Here is a 25,895-nt window from a genome sequence, read left to right on the forward strand (position 1 = left end):
TTAATCTAAATATTAATTTTGCTTCAAGCATTATGTATTTTTAGTAACCTGTATATTTTTTCGTAATTTTGTATTTTCGTATGAGAAACTAAATAAACAAATGTAAATCAATCTCCATTTTCACTATACTAAATGAAGACAGTAAGATAAGGAAGTATTAACGAGGCAATCATAAATGGATTTATATTTCAGTTACCCATGTCGATCTGTGATTTTGATTGTATAATTGCCATCTTTTAAAGACTTCCTCAAAATTGATTAATGTATAGAAATAAGTTTCAAGATGTTTAAGAAATTTAATAGCAACGAATGAAAGATATAAGTTTTACTATTTTTATCGCTTTATCATGTTATTATTTACTCCTGCTCTGGCAACTGCAGCCTTACTTCATAATGTGATCTGTACCAGATCCACCAACCGAGTGCGTGACGAGTGAGCGCCGATACAATCCAGCAGTAGTAGCATACCTGCAATAAAAATATTTATATGTGTACATTTATACAGGTGTTCTAACTGCCTTAAGACGGCCGTTTGACAATATATTGAAGAAAAACTAATTCTATTCTAAATTTTATTAGATAGTGGAATTAGATAGAGTGACTATAATGATAATATTGCAGTTGTAGCTATTGACCACTAGGTCACTCGCGACTTGTTTTGCGTGAACTTAGTCCAGTTTTCATAAAAATTTTGAAAAATCCTTTTCCCGAGGATTTTACATGCCACATAAAATGTGTTGTGTTTTTTTTACTATAAAAATGGATATGAACAGCCGATTATGACATACTCTCCTGTTTTAATTTATACATTCAAAATTATAAGGTCGGGTTGGGTCATTTGTAATGGTTAAATAACATACACTAAATATTAGTACATTTATGAAATTGAGTCAGTAATTTAAAGTAAATTCTAGCAGATTTACCAAACATAATGCCAAGCAAAGCTCTGACATATTGATTACACAAAGATGTCTAGTCCCAGTACAAATTTCAAATATGAAACATCACTGTAGGTGATTGTGGTACACCTCATGTATCTTTGTGCTAAGACCAAATTACTGAAGAACCATGAACCACCACACAACACCAAAATTGTATATTGTTATTATTATTATAACTTAAATTTTTCGCTACTTCTGTTCAGCAAAAATTAACTCTGTTTATTGATTGCGAGGTTAAAACAATTATTAAATCATTATTTTCACTTCATAAATGAAAATAGAAGCTATACTAAAGAAAATAATATAAATACATCAAAGAATATTATGCTATCAGTGTCTATTGTGAACGCTAAAAGGATAATTGATAGACCAAAACGGAGATGGGCTCGAGACGAGCTGGATCATTACAAACCTGACTGGTACTCAATAGCGCGAAATAGACCAGAGTGGAAGAAGTGCAGAGAGGACTTTGCCTAACAATGGGACAGTACAAGCTAGGGACAAAAAGTGTCTATTGTAAAATGTGATATGATAAAATGAAAATGCCTTCATCGTAAAACTGAACTAAACTAAAATTTATTAACTTCCTATACTTACGAGAGTCATACAAGCTAGTACAAAAGTTGAAGCCAGAGGCCACGGCGTTTCGTGATCTTGGGCAACAAGTCTAGCAAAGGTGCGCTCTGTCAAACTTGCCCCAACAACTGCTATAGGCGTCATTATCAATATGCCGAAAACATCGACTATCATCTGAAAGTAAAAAAAAATACAATTAAAAACTCAGACCCATATTAAAATATATAAATACATACATAGAATAATATAACTTAAGATTTCTTTACCAATACTTTATTTGTACTTTAATATTAAAGTTTGAACTGTCTATCCACAAATTCACTTAATACTGGCTATTGATTGTTTACTATATTAATATTTATTAAATTCTTATATATTTAATATTCTTTTGCAAATTAAAAATGATTAGTGAAATTTTATATATAATACACTTACATTTTTAGAATTATGACTAAGTATCCACATGATGAAAGCTTTGAAAATACCAAACCGATGAACCCGTTTGGTAACATACTTTGTCCCACACAACTCACATCTCGATTTCCCCGATTCAGTAAGCCACCTTTCCAAACATTTTACATGCACTCTACCAATGGTCCCTCGACACGAGCATGCCGATATGAGATTTCCCCCATCTGAAATAGCATCGCCACTGTGACATATACGGCACATGCTCCCCAAAGAATGACTTCTAATTTCTTCTTCTTCTCGATCAGTGTTTTCACCCACTTCTATTACTTTTTTTATAACTTCTAAATTAGAATCAACATTGTATAGAGTTTCTCTTGGATCAGTCATTTCAACAGTAATGCCGATGGATTTCCTTTTAACTTCTTTGCTCATATATGATACTTTACGTTTAGGACTTCTGACTACTGCTCGGTGTAAGTATTTGTCACGATGTAGTGTTCTCTCCCTCCGACAATGCTCTTTTTGGTTAGTTTTATATTCAATTTCTAATTCGTTACCAAATCCGGCATTTTGGTCATTCATAATTGTATATAGATTAATATTACTGGAGCTAGCTGTGATTTCTTTATCTGAAGTACTTATGGTGTTTATTTGAGCTGTTGTAGATGCAATGCTTTTGCTTTCACTCAATATTTGTAGCGTTGACATATTTTTTGATACACTTGGATGTATTTTACCTTTGTATTTGACTCTATTTATGTTTTCTGCCAAATTAATCTCTTCCAAGTCAACTCTGTCATAGTGAGATAAAGTTAACTAAATAGTAAAATAGAGATAAGATTGGTAAAATGTGCAAAACTTACCCAACTTGTATTTCATTTTGTTGCGTGTTTACCCCTTGATTTCTATTTTTATTTTGCACTGAGAATCGTCTTCTTCTTGAACTAGGCATCTTACTAGAATTTAGAAATTGATTTTTTAATGATATTTAGTTTATATTGAAATTAATTTGATATTATGTCAAATAATTTTTTTGTCTCTTGGCAACCAAAGAGACCAAACTAAAGAGTTTGATCAACTATCCATTGCATTGTTGATCGATCGAAATTTTTGATCAGAAACAAAGAAATTTATTTATAATATATACTTTTCGAGAAAGTGTAAAATTAAAGTCAGCAGCCTTATAAAAGAATTATAGATAGTATGCGGGAGAAGCCGCGAGTTGGCCGCTAGTATTAAAAACACGCACTAAAACGCGGTTATTGAAATAACAGACAGGCACTTATGATGTTATCACACATTCACAGAATAATAAAATAGTTAAATTTTCATATAAAAATAAGCTCCGTTAAAATTACAATTTTTATACGAAATTTTAAATATTTTTTCATTAACTGCAAAAATGTAATGAAATTTAAATCTCAAGTTTATAAGGGTATTTAATATATACTGAAGTGCAAACCCACCCTTGTTTTCTCACTCGCTCGCGGCAACGCACCCCAAAAAGCCAGTTACTGCGATAAGCTCAGAGACGACGGTCCTAACGGAAGTTAACCCGCTAATATCGTTAAGTGCGCGAGTATCGTAATAAAAGTTTTAGTGTTTTTTTTTTAATAACTGCGTATTTGAAATTTTAAACTTTGTTGTGTTTTTGTGTACATTTTAAAGTTCTGATTTATTGGGAAATTATTTTATGGTAAGTTTAATATTCATAGTTTTTGATAGTTTTAATGCTATTTAACAGTATATGACAATTGAATATGTATTTATTTTCTTGAATATTTCTAGGATTTACTTGAAATGTTACAGAAAATTATATACTAGTACTAACTATTCTTATTTTACATAGAGGTAATTGTAAACTTTTCTATCGCATTGTTATTAGTCTATTAAAAATGCACTAGAATGAATAGACAAACAAAAATGGATGTGTAAAATTATAAGGTAATATATTTTTTTTATTATTGATTTACTGTTGCTTTTTTCGACCTATAGGAATAATTATTTAATTTAAAGAAAAATTAAATAAATATTTAATTTTTCTTGAGTGGGAATCAAACCCACAATCAGTCTGCAGTCACACTTGAACCTCTGCGCCACGACTGGCCTGTAAACATAATAACTTACAATATTTAATGTTCGCTTTAATCTATATACTATAATAATCCACATATATTTCTTGTTAAAATATATTATAAAAATTTAAAACCAACATTGAGAAAAAACATTGCAAAAATAGTACTCATATTAAACTGAAGAAATGTGTAATTAACTGAAAATAGCTTTCCTTTGCTATGTTTTGATTAAAGTTCAGCTACTAAAATTACAAGGCAAAGTTCCTTTTAGCGCATCCGTATCAAATTGAAAATTTGCATAGTAATGCCTTACCAGGTTCCCTGAAACGTGATTACGCTGGACAGGTGGGAAGTTCAGATAGTAATATAGTTAAGAGACGTCAGCTGAACTAAATGTTTATTTATTATTTATTTTGTTATTTAATTTAAAAGTTAAGGTCTTCGTGGTGCAGCGACAAGTGCTGATTTATCGACCTGTTCGTATAATATATATAATAATTTAGTATTTCACTCAATTATTTGAACCAGTTTAGTTGCTCTTAAGTTGCAATGTGCCTCTAAATAAACGTCTTTATATTATTAGTATCTATAGAAGTATAAATAAACGATAAAACACAATCGTTTTTTGGTTCTTTAAGTTCTCTTTAGCTCTTTCCTCAAGTGTCGTTTATCAGCAAAACACTGTATTTAGTTTTGTAGTTCCCCAAAAGTAACTGCTGTAACATGAGGTCGACCTAAAAACTAGTAATTGGTTTCCAACTACAAGATCGAGTAACCCTTGGTGAGGTATTTGTAATGGGAAAATCGTCGAAATATCTTCTATTTTGTCAATTTTTCTTTTAGGGCAGTGTGTCAGCTGCTACGTTACTTGCGACTTTAGCTTTTATACATAATAAAATTGTTGTTACAATATTACTTATATTAGGGTTAAAATTTTCAAGCACTTTTAGCGACTTATGTGCGGTGCTTGTACAAATTGAATCAGGAATACGCTTACGCTTATATACCTATTAGGGGAGACTGGGGATGGTTGACCAGTTTTTAATTTAAGGTTTTCTACAACAACTACAGACTATTTATTTGACAGATTTTTTAAGATTTTAAACATAAGATTATAAGCTTTACTAACTGTTTAAAATATTTACGTTATTTGCTTTGTTTCAGGTACCACAGACGTACCAAGGAAGTGTATCGAGGGGATAATAGTTATGTTAGTTCGGGACAAAGTGAATTTATAAAAATATTGACTACATTTTTTTTATTGACGTATGTTTGTCAAATTATACAAAAATAGCTATAAAAACGTCGTATGAAATCCGTCGTATTAAATAAAAAAAGTACATCAAAGATTATTTGTTGACATTTTGTAAACAACATGAAAGAACATTTCCTGTGAAATGTGTAGATAAATTCTAATTAATTCTGTGTAAGGAGTTGTGCAAATAATAAAAATGAGGCTTATAAGGACACACGTGTAAAATGGACGATAATATGTTTAATATAAGCCAGTGGAGGGAACATTTTTATGCCACAAATAACTACAAAAATTCTACAGACATGGAAGACGTTGAGGTAATATATCTATTCATATCATCAAAAAGGGGTCATACAACGATTTGTATTAGTAGTCATAAATATTTGCATGATACATACATAAAATTTTATTTTTTTTAGCACGTATAGCGCATACAGCAGGGTAGACAGAAGGAACCTAATGTTAAGGCACTGTTCCACCTAATTCTTATGAGTAGAGGAACTTAATATTGCAATTTTTATTAGGAAAATGGGGTAATAAAAATAATTTAAACATAATTTTAATTTCCCTGAATGGATATCGAGTCGACCATCATTCAGAATTTTTTTTTAGTTAGGATACCTTTATATTAGTCTCAAAGTCACTTTTAAATCTGTTTTGAGGAGCATCTTAGGCAGTCGATTCTGTCTGTGTAAATACTCACTTTTACAAAGTTGAGAACAATTGAAGTTAATATGTCTGAGATTCGTTCGCTATTTGACATGAGAAAGGTCGTTTTATTTGAGTGGGCGTAGCTTACGTTTAATCTTAGATATTATAAAATTAAAAATATGATTTACACCTAGAAACTGTATTTTTTAAAGCGTTAATATACGCTACAGATTTTAATTGTTCATGTCTTGTTTCTCCTTTAGAAAAGTGAACATTTATCGGTCTATCAGTAAAGTTGACTATATGGTTTGTATTCATTAGGGCTGGTAGGGTCTTCATTCAGCCAATTAAGTCTTTCAAATTAAGACTAGAAGAACCCTTTTCGAAGATTATTTTCTGTGCGTTCCTATCTTTGATAAACATTCAGGTTAACCGTCGACCATGTTCATTCCTTAGTAAAACTTCTTAGTAAATCTACGAAAATAACATACAACCAAATATATTGTTAAAGCTGGATCGTATTAGCTATATTATTTATTATTATTAATATAATACCAAAAGAAAACAATTTTTCGTAAGCGCTATAAAACTGGTAAATTATTGGTCGCTTGGTCAAGATTATAACAAAAAATATACTACAAATTACACTTCATATTTTCTTATCTAGTGGACGAAGTAAGGGTCAAATGTGGTTTGTAAGGACGTCGACATTTTTCTTAATAGTATTTTAGGCCACGATACCTTATGTAGGTATAGGTTTTATATTAAAAGTAATAATAGGCCCGATTGTAACACATTTACAGTAACAAATGATTATATGGTCTACAAAACAGCTAAAGGTAAAATGAAATATATATTTCAACAGATATTATATAAAGCTACTTAATTATTATTAAATTTTTTATAACAACGTATTTACTGCTATTGATGTACATTCGTATATTTTAAAATGCTGAATTTATTTATGCGTATAAACTTTAATAATAAAGGCAAGCAAGCGTGACAGTAACACTACAATTGTAGGTTCCATTACCACTCGGGGACATGAATTATTATTTATTCACAACACAAACGCATCATTCAGTTCCACTACTCAACACGCAATGCTTCAAAAGTTCGGCGGAAAGTTGGGAACGGAGTGTCTTAACAGTATTAACCACTATCTGCCTTCCTTGCTATATGCGAGATACAGCTCAAACAAGCTGAAAAAGCTCAAGTTGAAAAAAAACTAGCATTGTAATCGACAATTAAATTAATAACAATTTCAAAATTAAATTTAAAATGCATAACTTTTAAAGTATTTTACTAACTAATTGGTTTTATTGCTTGTTAGTACTTGTTGCTCCTATAATAAACTAACTATTAATACCTAAAAACTTTCGAGACGTTCGAGAGTGCTGGATAGATGTGCTCACCTATTTCACGTTCCATCATGTAGGAAGAGAAATAACATTTTGTACTTAAATAACACATGATATCGTCACGATATCCGCTTTCTTTACAAATTAGTGGGTGGGAAAATGAAAATAACCTACCAAGACAATCGAACCCATAACCATCTCATTTACTATCAAACTGCACTTACCGCCGTACCACAGTAGACTTTTTGTTATATTGTGTTTAAATATTCACATCTATTTAGGTATTTGTAGATTGTGCCAAAATTTTGAATTCATTTTTACGGTTACGTATCTTTTGAGATAAAAGGAACCATTATAAGATCGCTTTATTCCTTTGATATCATAAACAAAAAAAATCTCATATCATTCAATAAACATATCTACTAGAAACACCGACATAAACATAATATATATGTAGGTGCTTAGAAGATAAATAGTTTTATGAAGGGAAAAATACCAAACATATGAATGTTTTTCATTGGAACTTCGCCAACTAAAATATCAATATGGTAAAGCTGTTCAATTTTACGATGAGGCCGTCTTTGCAGCAGCATAGCATGTGACTGTGGACGACGACGATTGTGGGTTCGATTCTCACTCGGAAATATGATTTATTATCATTTTCTCTCTCTGTTAACAAGGCAAAACGCAGATTTGAGTTTCCCATATACATATTATCTCTAATATTACGCAGAAAGTAGAGATTAGTTAGAACATTCTCTGTTCCTACTTTCTATATACGGAATATAATGGAAGTAAAAAAGAACTGGGAATATATATTCCCATTATACCACCTTATATGATACCAGGTGGTATTCCCACCTTTATAGGAATAGAACCCATAAATGGCAGGTGCTCTACCAGTGCTTTATAATGGCGAGATCATAAATTTAAGATGATTAATTCACAACTTAATGGAAAGTTGTAATAGCTCGCTCAACTTTTCAACGAATCAAATAAATATCAATTTTTAATGTAGCTACTAAAGAATTCATAATTAATGTTTATATTCGTCTAATTAGTTTAAGCAAATTAAAAGAATTTCGTATATATTTTAATTAACAGTAAAATCGAGAGTCACTTTTGATATTCAAGACGTATCCCAAGGACAGACAGAAGTTCTGCCAGTCAACACGCAATGCCTCCAAAATTAGGGAGCAGAGTGTCTTAACACTAGGCTCCCTCTACCTACCCTGCTACATACAGGTTACAGCATGAAGTTAAAAAAATATAATTTAAGGGCCACGGGACGGTGAAATATATCACATTGGAGATTACTTCTTTAGGCTTAATGAATAATATTTATTAAACAGATCTCAAGGGTAGATATAAGGGCATAGTAAAATGCCATGAAAGCTTAGGAGCATGAATTTCTTTGAATCGTTCAGTATTTTATTACATTCTGCTTTATTACATTTTGCATACCGTACCGAACTGTACTGTACTATGCTATACTAGCTTCACGCTCTATGCTTAGCGGGGTAGTCAGAGAGAAAGGAGCGCCACGGTCTTTACTCTATGCATACCTCTTTCGCTTCGTCTTGTCATCAACCTCTTCGTAAATGCTTCCCGGGGGGTCCTCGTACTTTTTACTTCCTCCAGTATCTTTAATACGGTGTTTTCGAAGGTCTACCCCAACCTCTCTTATTGCACACTTTTTTTATTTGGTACTTTTCATAATCGGGAGTGAAAGATATAAGTTTCAACCTTTCAACGGAGTATATAGGACATTGTCTGCGCTGTCTCTCTTTAAAAGTAATTAGGGTGTGTTGTCTTAGGACTAAGTTGAGCCGGCTTTAAGTTACTTGACATTTCGTACAAGCCTGTATACTTATATAGGTCTCGCAAGCAAATAGCGTTAAAACGTTGAAATTAAAATAATTATACATAATAAAATATATTTCTCTACAGTATATGCAAGATATCTTCCCTATAGAGATTGATGACAATTGAACAAGAAAAGGCAGTTTTATAGTCTTTTTTCTTCTTTTAGCTTCACGCTATATCCCACACTTGTGCTAAGTGTGGGATATAAGGTAGGTAGGCAGAGAGAGTAAAGGCACCTCCGTTCTCTACTTTCCGCCTCATTGCGAGGGCATTGCGTGTTGAGTAGCTAAAAGCCGCGGCTAACCTTAAAAAATAAATAACAAAATATTATTTCCTAGGTCATATACACATGGGAGATGGACTTCAATCGAAGCCTCCTCGGGGCGGCTACTCTCCTAGTTCCCAAGAGGCCTACACCGTCATCATCAACCTCATCCTCAATTATGCCAATCTGGGCACACAACTCCTGGGTCTGCCTGTTCGCTGCCATGCTTACAGTTGCTATTGGAGGCAACGCTATAGTTATATGGATTGTGACAGGTAAATAGAACGATGACAAAAGAAAATTCCTGATCAGCTACATCTGATCGATGTTTCCCGCATATAGCCGATTAGGTAGAGGGAACCTGGAACCTAGTGTTAAGATACTTCCGTTGTCCACTTTTCGCCGGTTTCTAGGGCCATTACGTGCTAAGTGACAATTTTCCGTTTGCTTAAGTGGGATTCGAATTGGCAACCTTTCGTGTTTACAGTCGCATGTTAGTGCCCCTGCGCCACGATTTCCCTTAAATAATTGTATATTATAATCATTGTTGTTGTTGAAACGATATATAATTTTACAATAGTGTTTATTCTATCAAAGTTTCAATATTCACGTTAATTTCAAGTACGTTATGAAAATTTTAATAAAAGCTGATGGTTTTTTGGATCTTGTTATAGTATATTTTTGGATCGCATCATTTAATTAATTAATTAACTCTTGTATAAATTTCAGCGAAAAATACAGAAACCAAAATATACAAAAATATTTTCAATACTACGCATTATGTTTTTACAATTTATTTAATGAAGCCTTTGTAGTTGAATATTTCTTTAGACATTGAGAGTGGATTCTTTCAAATACATGAATACTAAAAATATTAAAACTGTCTATTTTACAAGATTTTAGTTGGTGTGTGTTTTGCAAGTTAAATTTGATTTACTTTCTATTTATATTATATTTATATGTACATATATGGTATTGTTTCTTTATATTTATTTTACATTCTAAAATTATTTATTAAGTCACAATATTTAAGAGCACCACATTTAATTTTGTTTCAGATTAACGGTTTTATTTAGACGCAATGTCTTTTCACGCAAAAATTTGCTTCACGCTGAATCCCGTACACAGCAGGGTAGGCAGAGGGAACCTAGTATTCTTACATTCCATTATCCGTTTACCACTAAAAAAATACGAGATCTGGGTCTAATACCCATGTCATTTTAATGATGGTTAACAAATAAGTATGGCGGTTGAATGAGTGTCGCATAGAATCGTATAGATAACTTGCACGACAATTCTGACAAATATACTCATAAAATATAAATTTACTGTCAGGAATATGCAAGTAATAATGAATACAATGATACAATAAGCCCCTATATATTACGATGCCAATTGAAAAGCTTATCTTTATTTTGTAATAAATGTTGCATCTAATTTATTTTATATTTAATTGAATGAAATGGTAACTGGGAAGTATGTCTAGTAGAGGCGGAAGATACGCATTGCTGCCGGTTATGGCTGAAAATTACGCAATATGGACACTGAAGCTGTCAGACGGCAGAGAAACGTTAGATTTATTATAATAGAAGAATGAAAGAAAGATGAATGCTTCGGATGTGCGATCTTTTCATCTATATTTCTTTCCGATTCGTTTTATTCTTGTAATTTTTTAAATCTTTTTTACCTCAAAAGAAAACAGAGGACTACATATTTATACTTATCATTCTATCTCTCAAGAAGTTTTAAACAATTAATATTAGATTAAATAATTAAAATTAAAGTCAGACTGGATTTAGATTAATAATCTAGTATTTAGATAATAACCTATAATTGCTTAGAGATCATCTCATATGAAAATACTAACGACCGAGTCACGTCGACCTAATTTTCAAAGGACGTAAAGGGCGTACGGAGAAAATAAATTAGTTATATTATAACCTTCCCTAAATTACTTTCCTAATTAAAATAAATAGGACGTTTGACAAAATGTCTGGACGGTCTGAATAGTACATTAGAAAATATATTTTTTGGCGTTTTTTTTTCAAGGTTGAGCTATCATACCTTTTATATGTTACTAACTTCTACACATGATTACAGCGCACAGACGAATGAGAACGGTGACAAATTACTTTCTCGTCAACCTGTCGTTCGCCGACTTGATGATGGCGTCCCTCAATTGCCTCTTCAACTTCATATATATGCTGCACAGGTAAGTTCGCTGAAGCTTACTTAATTAAGTTAGTGTAGAAAGGACCTTTTGACGTGTCCGACCCATAAACAGAAAGTTTTCGGTTATGAGCATTTCGGTTGGTAATCCTTAACTAATGTTTGGGTACGGTACCTAAAAAGGTAAAAATAGGACCGATAGAATACAGAGTTACTTTGTTGTCCGTCTGTCTGTCTGTTGAGACCATTTATCTCGTAATCGTTGAAATTAATATCAAATATTTAAATTTGTGGTCCCTCGAAGCATAGAAAATATCAAGCTTCGAAGTAAACGCAATCGAAAGATACAAGCATTTTTGCATCGATTCTGTTGCATTTTGTATGAAATTGAAAATGCACAAGTATGTAACTCTACGTACTTAGGGAATCAAATATTTATTTAAATGTATATTTTCATTTCTTCATTCTTATTAAGAATATCAAGTTTAATATCAAGAATATGTTTAGTATTAAGAATTATTTATCACTGATTTCTTTCTGCGTGTTTCAAAAAGCAAATATTTCATAGGCAAGCAAAAGGCAAAACTTTCAAAAGCCTATCTTATCTAATATATTTAGGAGAATATAAATATATACATTAATAAAATGTAAAATTTAAGCAATATTAAGAGAAAATTTCAGGTATCCAATCTCCGTCTATTTTGACACTCGTATAATATAAATTAAATACGACCTTTCTCGCTCTCAACTTGTTAACTTTAAATATGGATAGGAATTCGTACTGGCGTTATTTCTTAACGTAATTTAAAATACATGAAGGTTTCATCTTAAACTTTTGAATAAGGTCAAAAAGTACCGTTTAAGCTTGTTTTTAAAATAAGTTGGCTTGAATTAGGAATTAATATAAGAAAATTTAGACACAAGGTTTTTTTTACAAATAGGCATTACTTAAATGACAATTATAGAGACAAATTTTTGAAAGCATTGCGTGTTGAATGACGGAACTCAACACTACGCCTTGACACCAAAGCGAGGAAATGAAAAAAAGTAATATTTATTTTTTCCGAGTGAATCGAATTCTAGTGAAGAGTTTTCGAGTGAGTTTCGAGGAGAGTGAGGTCTCTGTGTCATGTTTCGTTCAATAACGAATTTATTAAAAATATTATAAATCAATATTTATAATATTTTTAATAACAATTCATTTATATTGATCGGATCGGAGAAACATCGTATTTAAAAAATATATCATTATTGTAATTTTTTTTTTATCATTCTATAACTCTATTTTGAACAGCTTACAATAATATTTACATTATTACTATGGTAAAAACAGCGGTCTTATCTCCGCTACCCAAGGGTTGACATTTCATAAAAACAAAATTTTATGACTCCTTATACAAATTCATTACTCGATCTAGATTAAAAATATTAAAATATATGATAGTAAGTTTATTATGTTATATATTTATTAATGTTATTTGCTTCTTTTAAATTATATGTTAAGGGTTCAAATCCCATCCCAAAAGTCTCAAATTTGAACCTACAATACTGGCAACATTTTAGGCGGTAACTTCAGTTTAGTTTTCCATATAATAAATAGAAACTTTTGACAGTGTAAAATTTAAGTCCAACTTCTCGTCACTGTCATTTAGGTGTCATACTGTAATTTCAACTAAAAGGTACGTTTCCTGCCTCGGATCAGTTTCGCTCGTGAGAACTAGGATTATTCGTGCTTGTGGTTAATGTATGTATCCCTAGTACCCGCAAGCTGTACTGTAACTATGTCTTTCATCGGGGATCAAACACTATCAACACCAGATGGCAAGATATTTGAATATTGGAATATTAGGAATAGATTTAAACAAAACTGTGTTAACCTTAATTGAGTATAAAATGAGGAAAATATTTAGTATAATAATATCTGAACAAATTTCTTTTAATGTATGGAAAACTAAATTGTCAATTAATTTAAATTATAAGAAATTTAAGATCCTTAAGATACATAACATTTTTTTTTTATATTTATATATACGAACATGAATTATAATTATTAATCTCTCTAATTATAGTTTGGGATTCTTAATTTACCTCATAAATTTTTATTTAATTATATATTTTATAAGTATTACTTCGTTGTAAATGTAATATATTATTTTAATAACTATATAAAACAGGATATATGTGAAATGAAGAAAGATTATTAGAAAATAAAAATATATTTATACTTAGAATTGAATTAATTCGCTACTAAACAAACAGTCTTGAAAATGGACGAAATGTCTTAACACTAGGATCTCCGTTCTGTCTTCTCCTTATATAGTGGATAAGTGAGCCTAAAAAAATATAAGTACTTGAAACTTTTAAAATTGTAATTGGTGTCCAACAGATATCAATCAATTAAAACTTCAAATTGACTATAAGTAAACCTTTTAATAAGTAAGTTTCGAGTGGTGTTTAATTAATATTGTAATAAAAACTTTGCTAGTGTTATCTTGTGTATTTAAATTATCTGAGTAAAACTGCTGTTTTATATATTTGTATGGTATTAATATAGATCTAAAGATATATTAATGTTTCTGAGCTTGGAGCAATGCCTAGAATAGGCTTCAAGGGCCCCTTTACAAAACTTTAACACTCGCCTTCACTCATCTGGCTCAAAATAAGAAATTACGCATTTTACTTTTATTTTTACACAATTTAGTTAGAAGCATAGCTTTACGGTGAATGAATAACACTAGTATCTTTAATTTAAATGTTGTTAAATAAAATAAATATTCATAAATTATTGAATTTCCAGTGACTGGGTGTTCGGAGTGCGCTACTGCAAGCTCAGTAACTTCATTGCCAACGTGACGGTAGCGGCGAGCGTCTTTACGCTTACTGGGATATCATTTGACAGGTTAGTTAGTGTAATTTATATTCTCTTCATACATGAATGATGCCGTCGTGAGCACTTCTTCTTCCTCCTGGCATTAATCCTAGCCAGGAGCTTAGCCTTCCTACTTAACCTACTCCACTTTGCACGGTCTTTTGCGTCCTCGGTGGTTAGACCATTGGCTCTAATGTCCTGCATTACGGCATCCACTCAGTGCTTCCTTGGGCGTCTAGGAGGTCTCACTCCAGAAACTGATATAGCAAGGCACTTGCATCCGACATAGTTCTTAGGCCGGCGCGTAACGTGGCCAAACCATCTCAGGCGACGCACTTGGAGCTTATCCGCTACGTCACGGATCCCAAGACTACTGACTGACTACTGACTGACGTCGTGAGCACATGCGACTGTAAATGCTATGGTTGTGAGTTCAATTCCCACTTGAGGAATTAAATATTTAATATCTTTATTTCTTTGCTCTGGTAATAAGGCAATGGGCGGCGTTGAGTTTTGCCACTGCCTTAATATTTCGGCGGAAAGTGTTGAACGGAACGGCAGATTTTATTTATTTATTTTATTTTGTGTCGATGTTCACGAGGATTCGATGGATGCGGGAAAAAAGTAAATAAGTATAATATCAACCTTTACTTTCACCATTAAAATGACGAATGAAAATATATAAAATGAAATTAAAAGCAATCGCTTGAAAAAGAAGAATATCTCTCTCTCTCTCTATCATCCGATTAAAAGCGACTTTGAAGAACCCTTTGAGCTTATATCTCTTTGTGCATTGCAGTCAGGAAAGGTATTTCTGAAGAATGTCACAAATGCCATTCCCGTTAAATCCGTTCGATTGTGAAACTCTTTACCCGTAACGATCACGCAAGCTCAGGAAGGCTCAATATATAGGCCTTTAAAAATGGCTGAAGAATCTTAAATATTCTTAAAGTAAAAGGGAACTTAGTGTTATGACATTCCGTTCCCCACTAATTTAATTTTAAATATAGTAAATTTAAAATCTGTTTATTTTTATATGTATATTTAATGAAAAAGACTTTTATAAGCCTTTTGAATCGATGGTTGTTATTAAATTGCATTTAGGGGTCCACCGAAAACCAAGGGCGCCCAGGGCGCTGGTAAATAGATATTTGTATATTTTATGTATTATATATCATTCTAAAATATAGTAAGTTAATTGAGATCTTACACAAACAAAAAATATTACCTTTTAGAAAAATTTACATTTAGATTATATAATTTTTGATTGTGGGTGTTTTGTTGTCAATGTTGTTTGTTTCTTTTAATAAAATCAATGCAAGAATTCAAATCAAATTGTGTTAATTTGCCTTTATTGTTTTGTTTTTGATAAATTTAAAACCATAAACTAATAAATATAAATTTCTCTATTTAATTGTTTTGTCGTAAAATTTCATTCAAACAAGCAATGTTTGAAGTTCCACTAATTGTTCTTTGTCTACAAAGCGGCGATGAGTAGCTTTTTGCAGAATTGAAACTTTAATATTAAACTTTCTAGTAAAACTAATTTGTTCCAGTTACATTAATTTCCCAAAGAAATTTGTGTAAATGTTGTGAATGAACTCATTATTAAGTAAAAGACATATATCCCATATGTCTTCTCTACCTTAAAAAATAATAATTAGCATCTACATCCCAAGGCGAACTTACTCCTTCCGAAACCAGAGGCTTCCAGTGATCTTGACAAGATCATCAGTACACCTGGTGGGGGTTATGCCCAGTGAGCATCACTTAATTTTCGTGGCAATAAATAAATATTCACTTATTACTTCACTTGTTGTTTCGAAAAAGCAGAGAACTATATTACTCCAATTTCATCCTTCATTATTCTACAATTTTATCCATTATAAAGAAAAAAGTAAGAGAAAATAGAAAAGAAGACACACATATTTACATAAAAAGAGGTAATTGGTAAAAGTAAAGCAAATTACAGGTCTCGTACCATTGCGTGCCATTGTATTTTAAGTAAGGTTATTTAAGTTCCATATTTTAGTTTCATAACGTTTTTAATATACAATATTATTGAAAGAATAAGCTCTTTTTCTCGTTTAATTAACTATTATATTTGGTAAATGGAAATGTGTTCTATACTACTAACATTTATTTTTAAACTCTAACGAAATAACTGATTACTTTATAGCAAATTGAATTGAAAATCAAAAGAATTCTGTAAATATTAATCTACCAAAGTCGAGTTCTATCGTCGTAGTCTTAGTTTTAATAAATATTTCAAGTATTACGTACTTGGCGCTACAGTGAAAAGGCGCAGAGTATTTATTTTATTAGATTCATGGATTATTTTAATTTTTCATAAAAGATTTTTCTCTTTATGCCTTGTCAAGCGACGTCTACTCCTGTATCTCTTACCACTCTTACATTTTTACTTCTTAAATTATAATACAATAATAATATGTTAATAAATTAAAATATTTGTAATTTAAATACATAAAAGGTTATATTTGCAATCGACCGGCTTAGCTGTAAAAGTCACTGATCGCGTTCAGACAGCTCTGTTTGTTATTACTGTCATTAATCGCACACTGCTAAATTAATGGCCTAGACTAGTCGAAATACAATTGAAATAATACAAAATACTCATTTAGAGGCCAGTCGTGATGCAGGGTCACAAATGTGGAGCAGTTAATATGACTGGTCGTGGGTTCGATCCCCATTTAAGGACATAAAATAATTATTTAAATTTATATTTTCATTTCTTTGCTTCGGTGTCGGGGTAAAAGTGCGGTGTTAAGTTCCGCCATCCAACACGTAATGCCTCCAGCATTTGGTGGAAACTGGGGAACGAAGTGTCATAGCACTAGGATCTGCCTATCCTGCTGTGTGCGGGATACAGCGTGAAACTGATTAGTGAAATTAATAGCACAGATTAGTCAAACTACAATTGAAATAATACAAAACATTCAACTATGTATTTCTACGACAGCTACATATTTTAATCATTGTCAAGTCTAAAGGACACAATTGTAAGTTTTTAGACGTTTCTTACTACAAAGAGTGAGATTAGAGATATCATTTATAGTTAATTTGTTTCTTAATTTATCTGTTACTTAAATATTACTGTCATTAGCGCCATTCGCTTTTGTGATAATGCTTATAATCGCTTAAATAAAAAAAGGATAATAATTTATTTCATAAATTATGACATAGTTGTCATGGATGCCACATGAGGGGGAAAAAAGGAAGGGGAGGAGGGAAGAGGACGTATGTCCTTTCTGCTATACGATTCGTGATCGTATTTGTAGATTACGCACATTATTTTTAGTTTCAGGAAAACCTTGCAAAGCTTTTAAGAGAAATGCAATTTCAAATGCATTTGCTGTAGTGGATTTCTGTAATTTTTAATACTAAAAGCATCCGTTGCTCTTGATATGTTCAAGTTATTAGCCTGAATTGATATAAAAAGATAGGATATGTCGAAGAAAAAAGGAAAGAAAATTATTTTTAAACTTATACTACAACTTGATTTAAATTGAAATATTCAGAATAATTACCCGGCTTGTAAAGGCGAGAAAAAGCTTAACAAATTTAAATTTTGTTACAAATTTCAAATAGTTTTCTATACCTTGATAATCCAATTCTTGTGTAGAGTTTATAGAGTATTAATGCAGAGAGAACCTAGTATTAGGATACTTTGTTCTACACTTTCTACCGAATTTTCAACGTAGTACCGCGCGTTGCTTTATTACCCGAGCGAAGAAACATTAATATATAACAATTTACTCGAATCTATAACCGTCGCGCTTACAATCGCACGCTTGTGCCACTACGCCACTAGCGACAGTCTTATAGGGTTGTAAATTTTTATTTACTGGAATCTATTTTGCCTAAACAATTATATTACAAATATGTACTATTTTTTTAGCTTCAGGCTGTATGCCATTTATCTATAGCAGAGTATGAGAGGCAACCTGGACACCTAGTTTTAGGACACTTTCGCACTTTTCACAGAATTCTCAACGAAAAAAAATTTGTTCATTCCTGCAAGTGAGAATTAAACCCAAAACGATCGCGCTTATAGTCGGACGATTGTACCTCTGCGCAACGGTGGTCTTTGTTTTCTGCGGTATATAATAATTAACCCCCCCACAATTACCACCGTAGCATACTCCGACTACCCCGCTAGGGATAAAGCGTGAAGCTATGTATGTATGTATGTAATAATTACCAAGAATTGTAAATTCTTCATTAAGTTTTTCAATTCAATAAGGTATCAAGCAATAGTGCGACCGATGAGGCCTAGGATGTCCAAAACTTGTTCTCTCATCATAATCGCCGCCATTTGGGTTAGCGGTATGCTGTTGGCGATACCATGCCTGCTCTACTCTACTACTAAGGAATATCGGTAAGTCTTAATTTACCTATACCTAAGTTTTAACTTTTTTTCACTAGGTTAGGTGATTTAATGATGTAATTTTTATGATAAATGCGTAACCTAAGCTTAAAAAAGCCAACTTAAATCATACATGCTTTATATTGTATCATCATCATCATCATCATCATCAACAGCCATCTTTTGTCCACTGTTGGACATAGGCCTTCCCCAATTCTCGCCACTACACTCGATCCTCAGCTTTTCGGACCTATCCGCTTCCCGCCAACCTCTTTATGTCGTCTGCCCATCTGGCAGGGGGTCGTCCCACCGGTCGTTTCGTATGGGGTCTCCACTCTAAGACACGTCTGCCCCAGCGACCATCGGCTCTACGACAGATATGCCCCGCCCCTTGCAACTTCAGCTTACCAATTCAGCTTATATTGTATACACACAGTTAATAGCACATAATGTAATTAATTTAGCAAAGTCTTCAACACCATTCAAATAAAGTTATTACAAAGTAATATAACTTCGCTCTTTGATATCCCAATACTGGCAACCATTGTAAATATCTTATAAATAAACAACAAGTAAACTTTGTAAGGCCGTTATAATATAACTGTTGTTTTCCGGTTACTAAACTTTAATGTAATTTGGTGAACTTTTGTAATATATACCACTGGATATCATTTTACCATAATTTGACGTAGTTGCGGAGAGTTTGGGAACTTATATTTCTGTAATTTTGCACTGCTGGGTAGGCAATGGGAACCTATTATTAAGAAACTCTGTCCCTTGAATGGCGAAATTCAACGTCCTTCTATTACTTATAATAGTTATTTTTTTATAAGTAAGAAAATATTATAGCCGTAAAACTCTGTAAGTTGACATACTTTAACATAATTTCCTTTGTATGAGATATTAACTAGATTTGCAGAGTTCATTAAGTTTTTTACTTTACTGCGCATCACAAGCTCTCATGTTTCTGTTAAAGGAACGATATTAGTTCTAGATATGGATATAAATATATATAAAATATATTATATTTAATTTGCAAATATAAAATTAGTTGAGAATAGATAGAATATATGTAGAATTTTAGTTTAGAAGTTTTTAACTGAAATAAAATTCCCTGTCATTAAAGATTTCAAGTCCGTTTCTTAATCTTTTCTTATTACGAGATTAAGTACAAAAAAAATAACGAAAATGTTTAATTTATTAGTACAATGTTGCGACATTTGGGCAAAAAGTGGAAAACGAAGTGTCTTAACACTAGTTTTTCTTCAATTCGCGAAAATTGGGGACACTTGCTACTTACCACTAGGTGGGTGAAGTCTCACGCTATGTCTTTCAATTGTAGATATTGGACGTGCCCCACGATTAAATTTTAGTAATCATAATTTCTATGAAATTATTTTTTAGCTTTTAGTACATTTATCTGCAATATAAAACCGTTTAACTTAAAATTTTTTTTTTACTTTTTTATTTTATAACTCTATAATAGCCTTAAGAAATTGTTGAACAAATAGCCTGTATTGGTTTTGTATTAATGTTTGTTCTACAATATTCTCTTTCTTCGATGCCATTTCAATCAAGATCGTCTCTAATTTGGTACTCAGGTGAAATAATTACACGAACTCGAGGCATACCGAGTGAGGCTAAATGATGATATATAATTACTGACATTTAATGTTAATTAACATTGTAATTGTTCATCACGTTACGTTTCTGTTATATATTTAATTAAAATAGGCGCCAGAGCTTAGTGATATCTTTTTCGAAAATATTATACTTTTTTTTTATTAAAAGTTAATAGTGTACTCTTTGTGCATAAATAATGTTTTGTTAACTTTGTCAAAAAAATGTCTATAAAAGAATTTGTCAATATCTCATATATATATTATTGTAATTATTATAATAAACGTTGTATTTAAATTGTATTGTAATTATTAAATAAGACGAAGTTCCCTAAACTTAAATTTCATCATGCTGGGGGTGAAACAATTACTTTACACTATAATACTGTAATCAACATAAATCTATTGAGAGTTATTTTGTAAAGGGGCTTTGAAAGCGTTTGAAACAGACGCAACATATTTACTCTATAAATATATAAGTATGCTGTTTCTATTATGACATGAATTCTAGTTACAATAGAATTTTAATAGTTTAAATAATTTTAGTTTTAATTATTCATAAAATTAAGTAATCAAAAAGTAAGTAAACAAGTTTGTTATAATTTATAAATGATATCAGAATCTTTGTTTAACGCGTATTCAGGCTTAATGTCTACATTATTTTCACACCCTTCTCAATCATCTCAGGTTCGCTTATTCTCAAAATATGATACATAAGTAAAAATTAAAATAACATAAAAAACATACTAGTTTATGTTATTCAGTACAACACATTTTAGTGAAAATAAATTGAATAATTATTAAAATAATTTTACAATATAATTCGCTGGCTTCTGCAGGGTTCCCTTATTAATCTGTTAATAAGGTTACATTGCAAGTGGCGTTCAATTTAAATATTATTTTCATTGAATTTAATACATATTCTATAAAATATCGGTATATATTTTTTTCGCCTTACCGTCCCCAACTTTACCATATCGTTGCAATATATTTTCTATTTTCCACAGATCAAAAGGCACTCTGAAGACGGCGTGCTTGTTGTTGTGGCCTGACGGCTTACCAGACGTCTCGTATATGGATTTTATGTAAGTATATAAATAAATTTTAATAATTTGACTCTAGGCCGTTCGTGGCGCATTTGTTTACAGTCATACGCTTCTGCGTGTGATTAAAATGCAAGACGTTGTGGGTTCGATTCCCACTCAGAGAAATGTAAAATTTAATATTTTCATTTCTTTTTTATATATATACTTTTTTATATATAGTGTGTATTACACACTATATATAAAAAAGTATATGTTGCTGCCCAAATAACGTATATGTGGACTTAAATTTTACTGCTGAATTAAAAATAAGCTTTCAAATCTGGTGCATGTGATAAGACTGCAATGTCTTTCAAGAAGCTAGCATTTTACTTATATGTAAGAAGATCGAGTTACATTAAACTTTAAGGACAGTTTCTTAGAAGATTTATACTTCGACTTCTATTTGCGCTAATGGATGGCTAATATGTTAAAGAAAATTGTTCTTATGAAAAAAATATATAATAATATTACCTTTAAATTATTATTTTTTAAATTTAAAATAATAACTAAAGATCCCTAATACAAAAAGCTCTTTAAAGTTTACAAGCAGATCGAAGAACAACCTTCAAATGGCTGCTTTTTTTTCGAATCATGGCAAAAGCCTTCTCGATTAAGTTAATATATCAAATTTGAATAAAAACTAAATCAAAATTTACAAAGCCACAGACAGATATACAGATACACACATAGACATGTCAAACTTATAATATTCCTCTATTTTCGTCAGAGTTCAAAAATACACTCTTCGATTTCATTAACATACAATATATAAAAATGTTAAACTATGTCCTGCAAAACTCTTTGTGAGTTTGACTGCAGGATCCCGAGTTTCTATACATATGATTTAAATTAAAATTACATTAATATTAGATCAAAATCAAACCAAGAAGTATTATTAGTCTAAGCGTGGTATGTCACTATACGAGTATAATAAGATAGCATGTATATTTAATAATGTATATTTTTAAGCATTGGCTTAAAACAAAAATTGACATCATGGACTCGTTCATTGTATTGACTAAAACTGTGCCAATTTTTTCCCTGCGTTCCGCACCGTGAAAATATAACAAACTTTTTCCTTCACTTTATAATATTTAACGATAAGTCCGGGGTAGTTGGCCAAAGTTTTTGTTTAATGTTGTTAAAAAAAATCTTACATATTACGATAGAATCTTTTATTTATAATTGAACAATCCATTTCATGATATTAAACACAAAAGTAACAAATTCTAATGACATTTGTTCTGCGCAAAATGCGGTTTATATATTATTTAGCCGCATTGTATTGATTTTGCTTATATTTTATTCCTAAGGCTTGGTAAATTATGAATTTCATTGTAGCTTCAACAACGTTTCTGAACCAACTTTCTGTAGAACGATTTAATATTTGCTGGTGATAGGAAAACTTTTAAATGTAATAAACACTAAAGATTTTTTTAACACATTATATTTTTTTACATTTGGCGGAAAGTGGGCAACGGAGTGTCGTAACACTAGGTTCCCTCTACCTACCCTGCGTTGTGCGGGATACAGCGTGAAGCTGATTTTTATACATTTTCATGAAACCAATTTTCAAGATTAACACATGACAACTGTATAGGCTTTGAGTGAATGATTTTTATTACGTTCGTATAGCAGCTTCTAATAGAAGTTTACTATATACATACGTTAACTTGATGTATGAAACTTTATGCGATATCGTTTCCGAGTTTCAAAAATCATCTACTTCCACAAAAACTTTTTTTACTATTTATAATATCCGAAAAATTAAAATTTAGATAGGTTATCATAATCTTCATAAAGTTATGTTTGTAATTCCATTTATAAAAAAAGTACATACGCTGGCAAACTTAAGGTATTAATGCGTTTACGTTAATTATGAAATCAGTACGGAACTCTCGTGGGCCACTACCGACTTGCGCTTCACCAATTTGCTTATATAATTGTATTTTATACTGCTTTAGACCCTTTGTTAATGATATTTAAATTAAATCAGGTTGATTCAATAGGAAGCTTTTGCGTGACTTTGTGGTCTAACCACTCCCTAATGCTACCTATTTTTTTCATTTCTTCGTCTTGATGATGAGACAATGCGCGGCGTTCAATTCCGCCACTAAACTCGCAATGCCTTTTAAAGAATTCGGCAGAAAGTGGGGAGGGCAGTGTCTTAACATTAGGCTCTCTTGGCCTACCCTGCTGCATGCGGTTTTTCATATATACATGAAAAACATAGTCATAAATTTTGAATAATTTAAGCGAAACCAGAAGCAACAAATATATTTATGTAAATTCCTTGGAACTCCTAGCAAAATTGTACGTAAAAATTCTGCCCCTACAGGAGATATATTTTAAAATTTTCGTGCTAAGTTTTAAATTAGTTAGGGAATGAGAATTTTTGCGGCCACTACGGCCGTTAGAATTTGCTTATTCAGATATTTTGCGAGGCTTTTTTTACCAGAGGTTCATTCGTTTTAACAATATTGCCGCTTTTTACATTAAAGTAAAACTTATTTGATGCTTAAAGTCTTGGACACAATAATATAAATTAGTTTTGAAATTGGCGTAAAACAGTTTAAAATTTTCGAATATGTCAATAAATTCATATGATTTAAATTATAATTATATTTTGTTTGCAATATAATATTTTTTTATAAGAACTGTTATTCTAAACAATGAATTAATAGAATTTAGACATTTTAAATTTACATTTACAATTACAACAATAATTATTTATGTCGTTAGCATTAGTTAGCGTAAGTTGTAACAAGTGTATAAGAATTTCGACGTAGATTGATAAGAACGTATGTTGATAAGAACGTATGAAGAAGCTTGATGAGAACGTAAGAAGAGCTTGGTGGTTCGAGTTCCGCTACGTTCAAATTTCTAAATAACTATTTTCCTTTCCTAAGTATAATAACACTTTAAAAATATTAAACATAATTAAATATTTAAATACTAAGATAACACATATATGACAGCACACATTTATATTTCAAGCGTACGACAGCGTTAGCCTACCCACGTATTCCTTTAAAGAACTGTTTACGTACTTTTTTACTTACTTGGGATTGACAGCTAGCTGTTGAAATTTGTAATTGTTTATTTTTCACTAAATGTTTTCTTCAAGAAATTATTTCTCGAAATGTAGCGATAAAAAGAGAATGATTTTATGGGTATTTACATATACTCATATATAATATATTTTCTTCTTCCATAGGTATCAAGTGCTGTTCTTCGTGGTAACGTACGCTGTGCCAATGCTGGGGATGACATTCTTCTACTCAGCCATGGGAAGAGTTCTATGGGGATCGCGGTCTATCGGCGAGTTGACACAAAGACAAGCTGATTCGATACGATCGAAACGAAAGGTTCGAAGATATGTTTATTTTGTACAAATACGATTTACAATGGAATAACTGTTTGTAACGCGACTATTGTGGGTTCGATTTCCACTTGAAGGCATGAATTATTATCTATTAATATTTTTATTTCTTCACTCCGGTACCTAGGTAAAGCGCGGCGTTGAGTTCCGCCAGTCAACACGCAATGCCTAGAAAATTCGGCGGAAGGTAGGGATCGGAGTGTCTTACTAGGTTCCCTCTGTCTATCCTGCTAAATACGGGATACAGCTTGAAAGTAGAAAAAAAAGAAAAGGAAGGAAGGAAGAAAAAAAAACGTATTTAAAATATTTAGTTCTTGATAAAAAAAAATCTATAACACATTAATTCGAGAATTGCGTATCGCGAGTAGGAGGTTCGTGTATCAAATTTAAATAAGGTAATGAAGTTTATTGTATCAATTTGATCAAGGCATCAAAGATTATTAATTATCATTTTCATTTAATCCAATTACTGTATTTGTATTTATTGAGAATATTATGATAAATTCTTAAATAAGTAAATAATATAAAAAATATGTTAAGTATATTAACATTTTTTTAAACGAAATGAAATGGGCAAGCCATCGACCATGTCCAATATTGTTTGATGTTAGAAACATAAATGTATTTACACAAAGAATTAAAAATATTTTTGTATAGAAAATATTTTACCTTTTTTTATTTTTGTATGAGATCAAAGGGGGATTTTATTAAATTGTTCTATGGAACATTATGTACCAGTAAAGTTTATACAGGAAATGATTTGAATCAGTTACACGAGTATCCTGAGAATAAAAATGTGCGCTTTTATTGAAATAAAGTCCACGTGTAGGTGTAGTAGGTGTTATTTATATTATTTTTTCTATTTAGAAAATGAAACCAAAATGGCCTCCAGTTGACTTCATTTATTCGCTCTAGTGTAAAGTCTAAGTGCGGTGCTAGGTTCCGCCACTCAACAGTATCTCCAGACCTTAACACAAGGTTCC

The 25,895-nt window shown here is 31.4% G+C and overlaps 2 protein-coding genes across 2 annotated transcripts in view; one reads left to right on the top strand and one right to left on the bottom strand.

The window, feature by feature from the left end:
• Window positions 1-276: 276 nt before the first annotated feature.
• LOC146538106 (uncharacterized) lies at window positions 277-2,880 on the bottom strand. Its single transcript, XM_085186805.1, has 4 exons — window positions 2,792-2,880; window positions 1,953-2,721; window positions 1,539-1,691; window positions 277-468 (listed from the first exon to the last, which is right to left on the bottom strand). Exons 1-4 carry the CDS (start codon window positions 2,878-2,880, stop codon window positions 358-360), a joined length of 1,122 nt encoding a protein of 373 aa, XP_085042931.1. The 3' UTR covers window positions 277-357.
• A 576-nt stretch (window positions 2,881-3,456) lies between these two features.
• LOC146538107 (tachykinin-like peptides receptor 86C) overlaps window positions 3,457-25,895 on the top strand; it is a 30,241-nt gene continuing 7,802 nt past the window's right edge. Inside the window, exons 1-8 of the mRNA XM_085187164.1 lie at window positions 3,457-3,624; window positions 5,168-5,575; window positions 9,475-9,676; window positions 11,502-11,613; window positions 14,368-14,469; window positions 18,704-18,838; window positions 21,453-21,530; window positions 24,748-24,898. Coding sequence (XP_085043290.1) covers window positions 5,483-5,575; window positions 9,475-9,676; window positions 11,502-11,613; window positions 14,368-14,469; window positions 18,704-18,838; window positions 21,453-21,530; window positions 24,748-24,898 — 873 coding nt within the window. The 5' untranslated portion in view covers window positions 3,457-3,624; window positions 5,168-5,482. The remainder of the gene's footprint in view (window positions 3,625-5,167; window positions 5,576-9,474; window positions 9,677-11,501; window positions 11,614-14,367; window positions 14,470-18,703; window positions 18,839-21,452; window positions 21,531-24,747; window positions 24,899-25,895) is intronic.

Source organism: Heliconius melpomene, chromosome 6, assembly GCF_056956725.1.
Source record: "Heliconius melpomene rosina isolate 202511_hmr_F chromosome 6, ASM5695672v1, whole genome shotgun sequence".
Taxonomy (NCBI): domain Eukaryota; kingdom Metazoa; phylum Arthropoda; class Insecta; order Lepidoptera; family Nymphalidae; genus Heliconius; species Heliconius melpomene.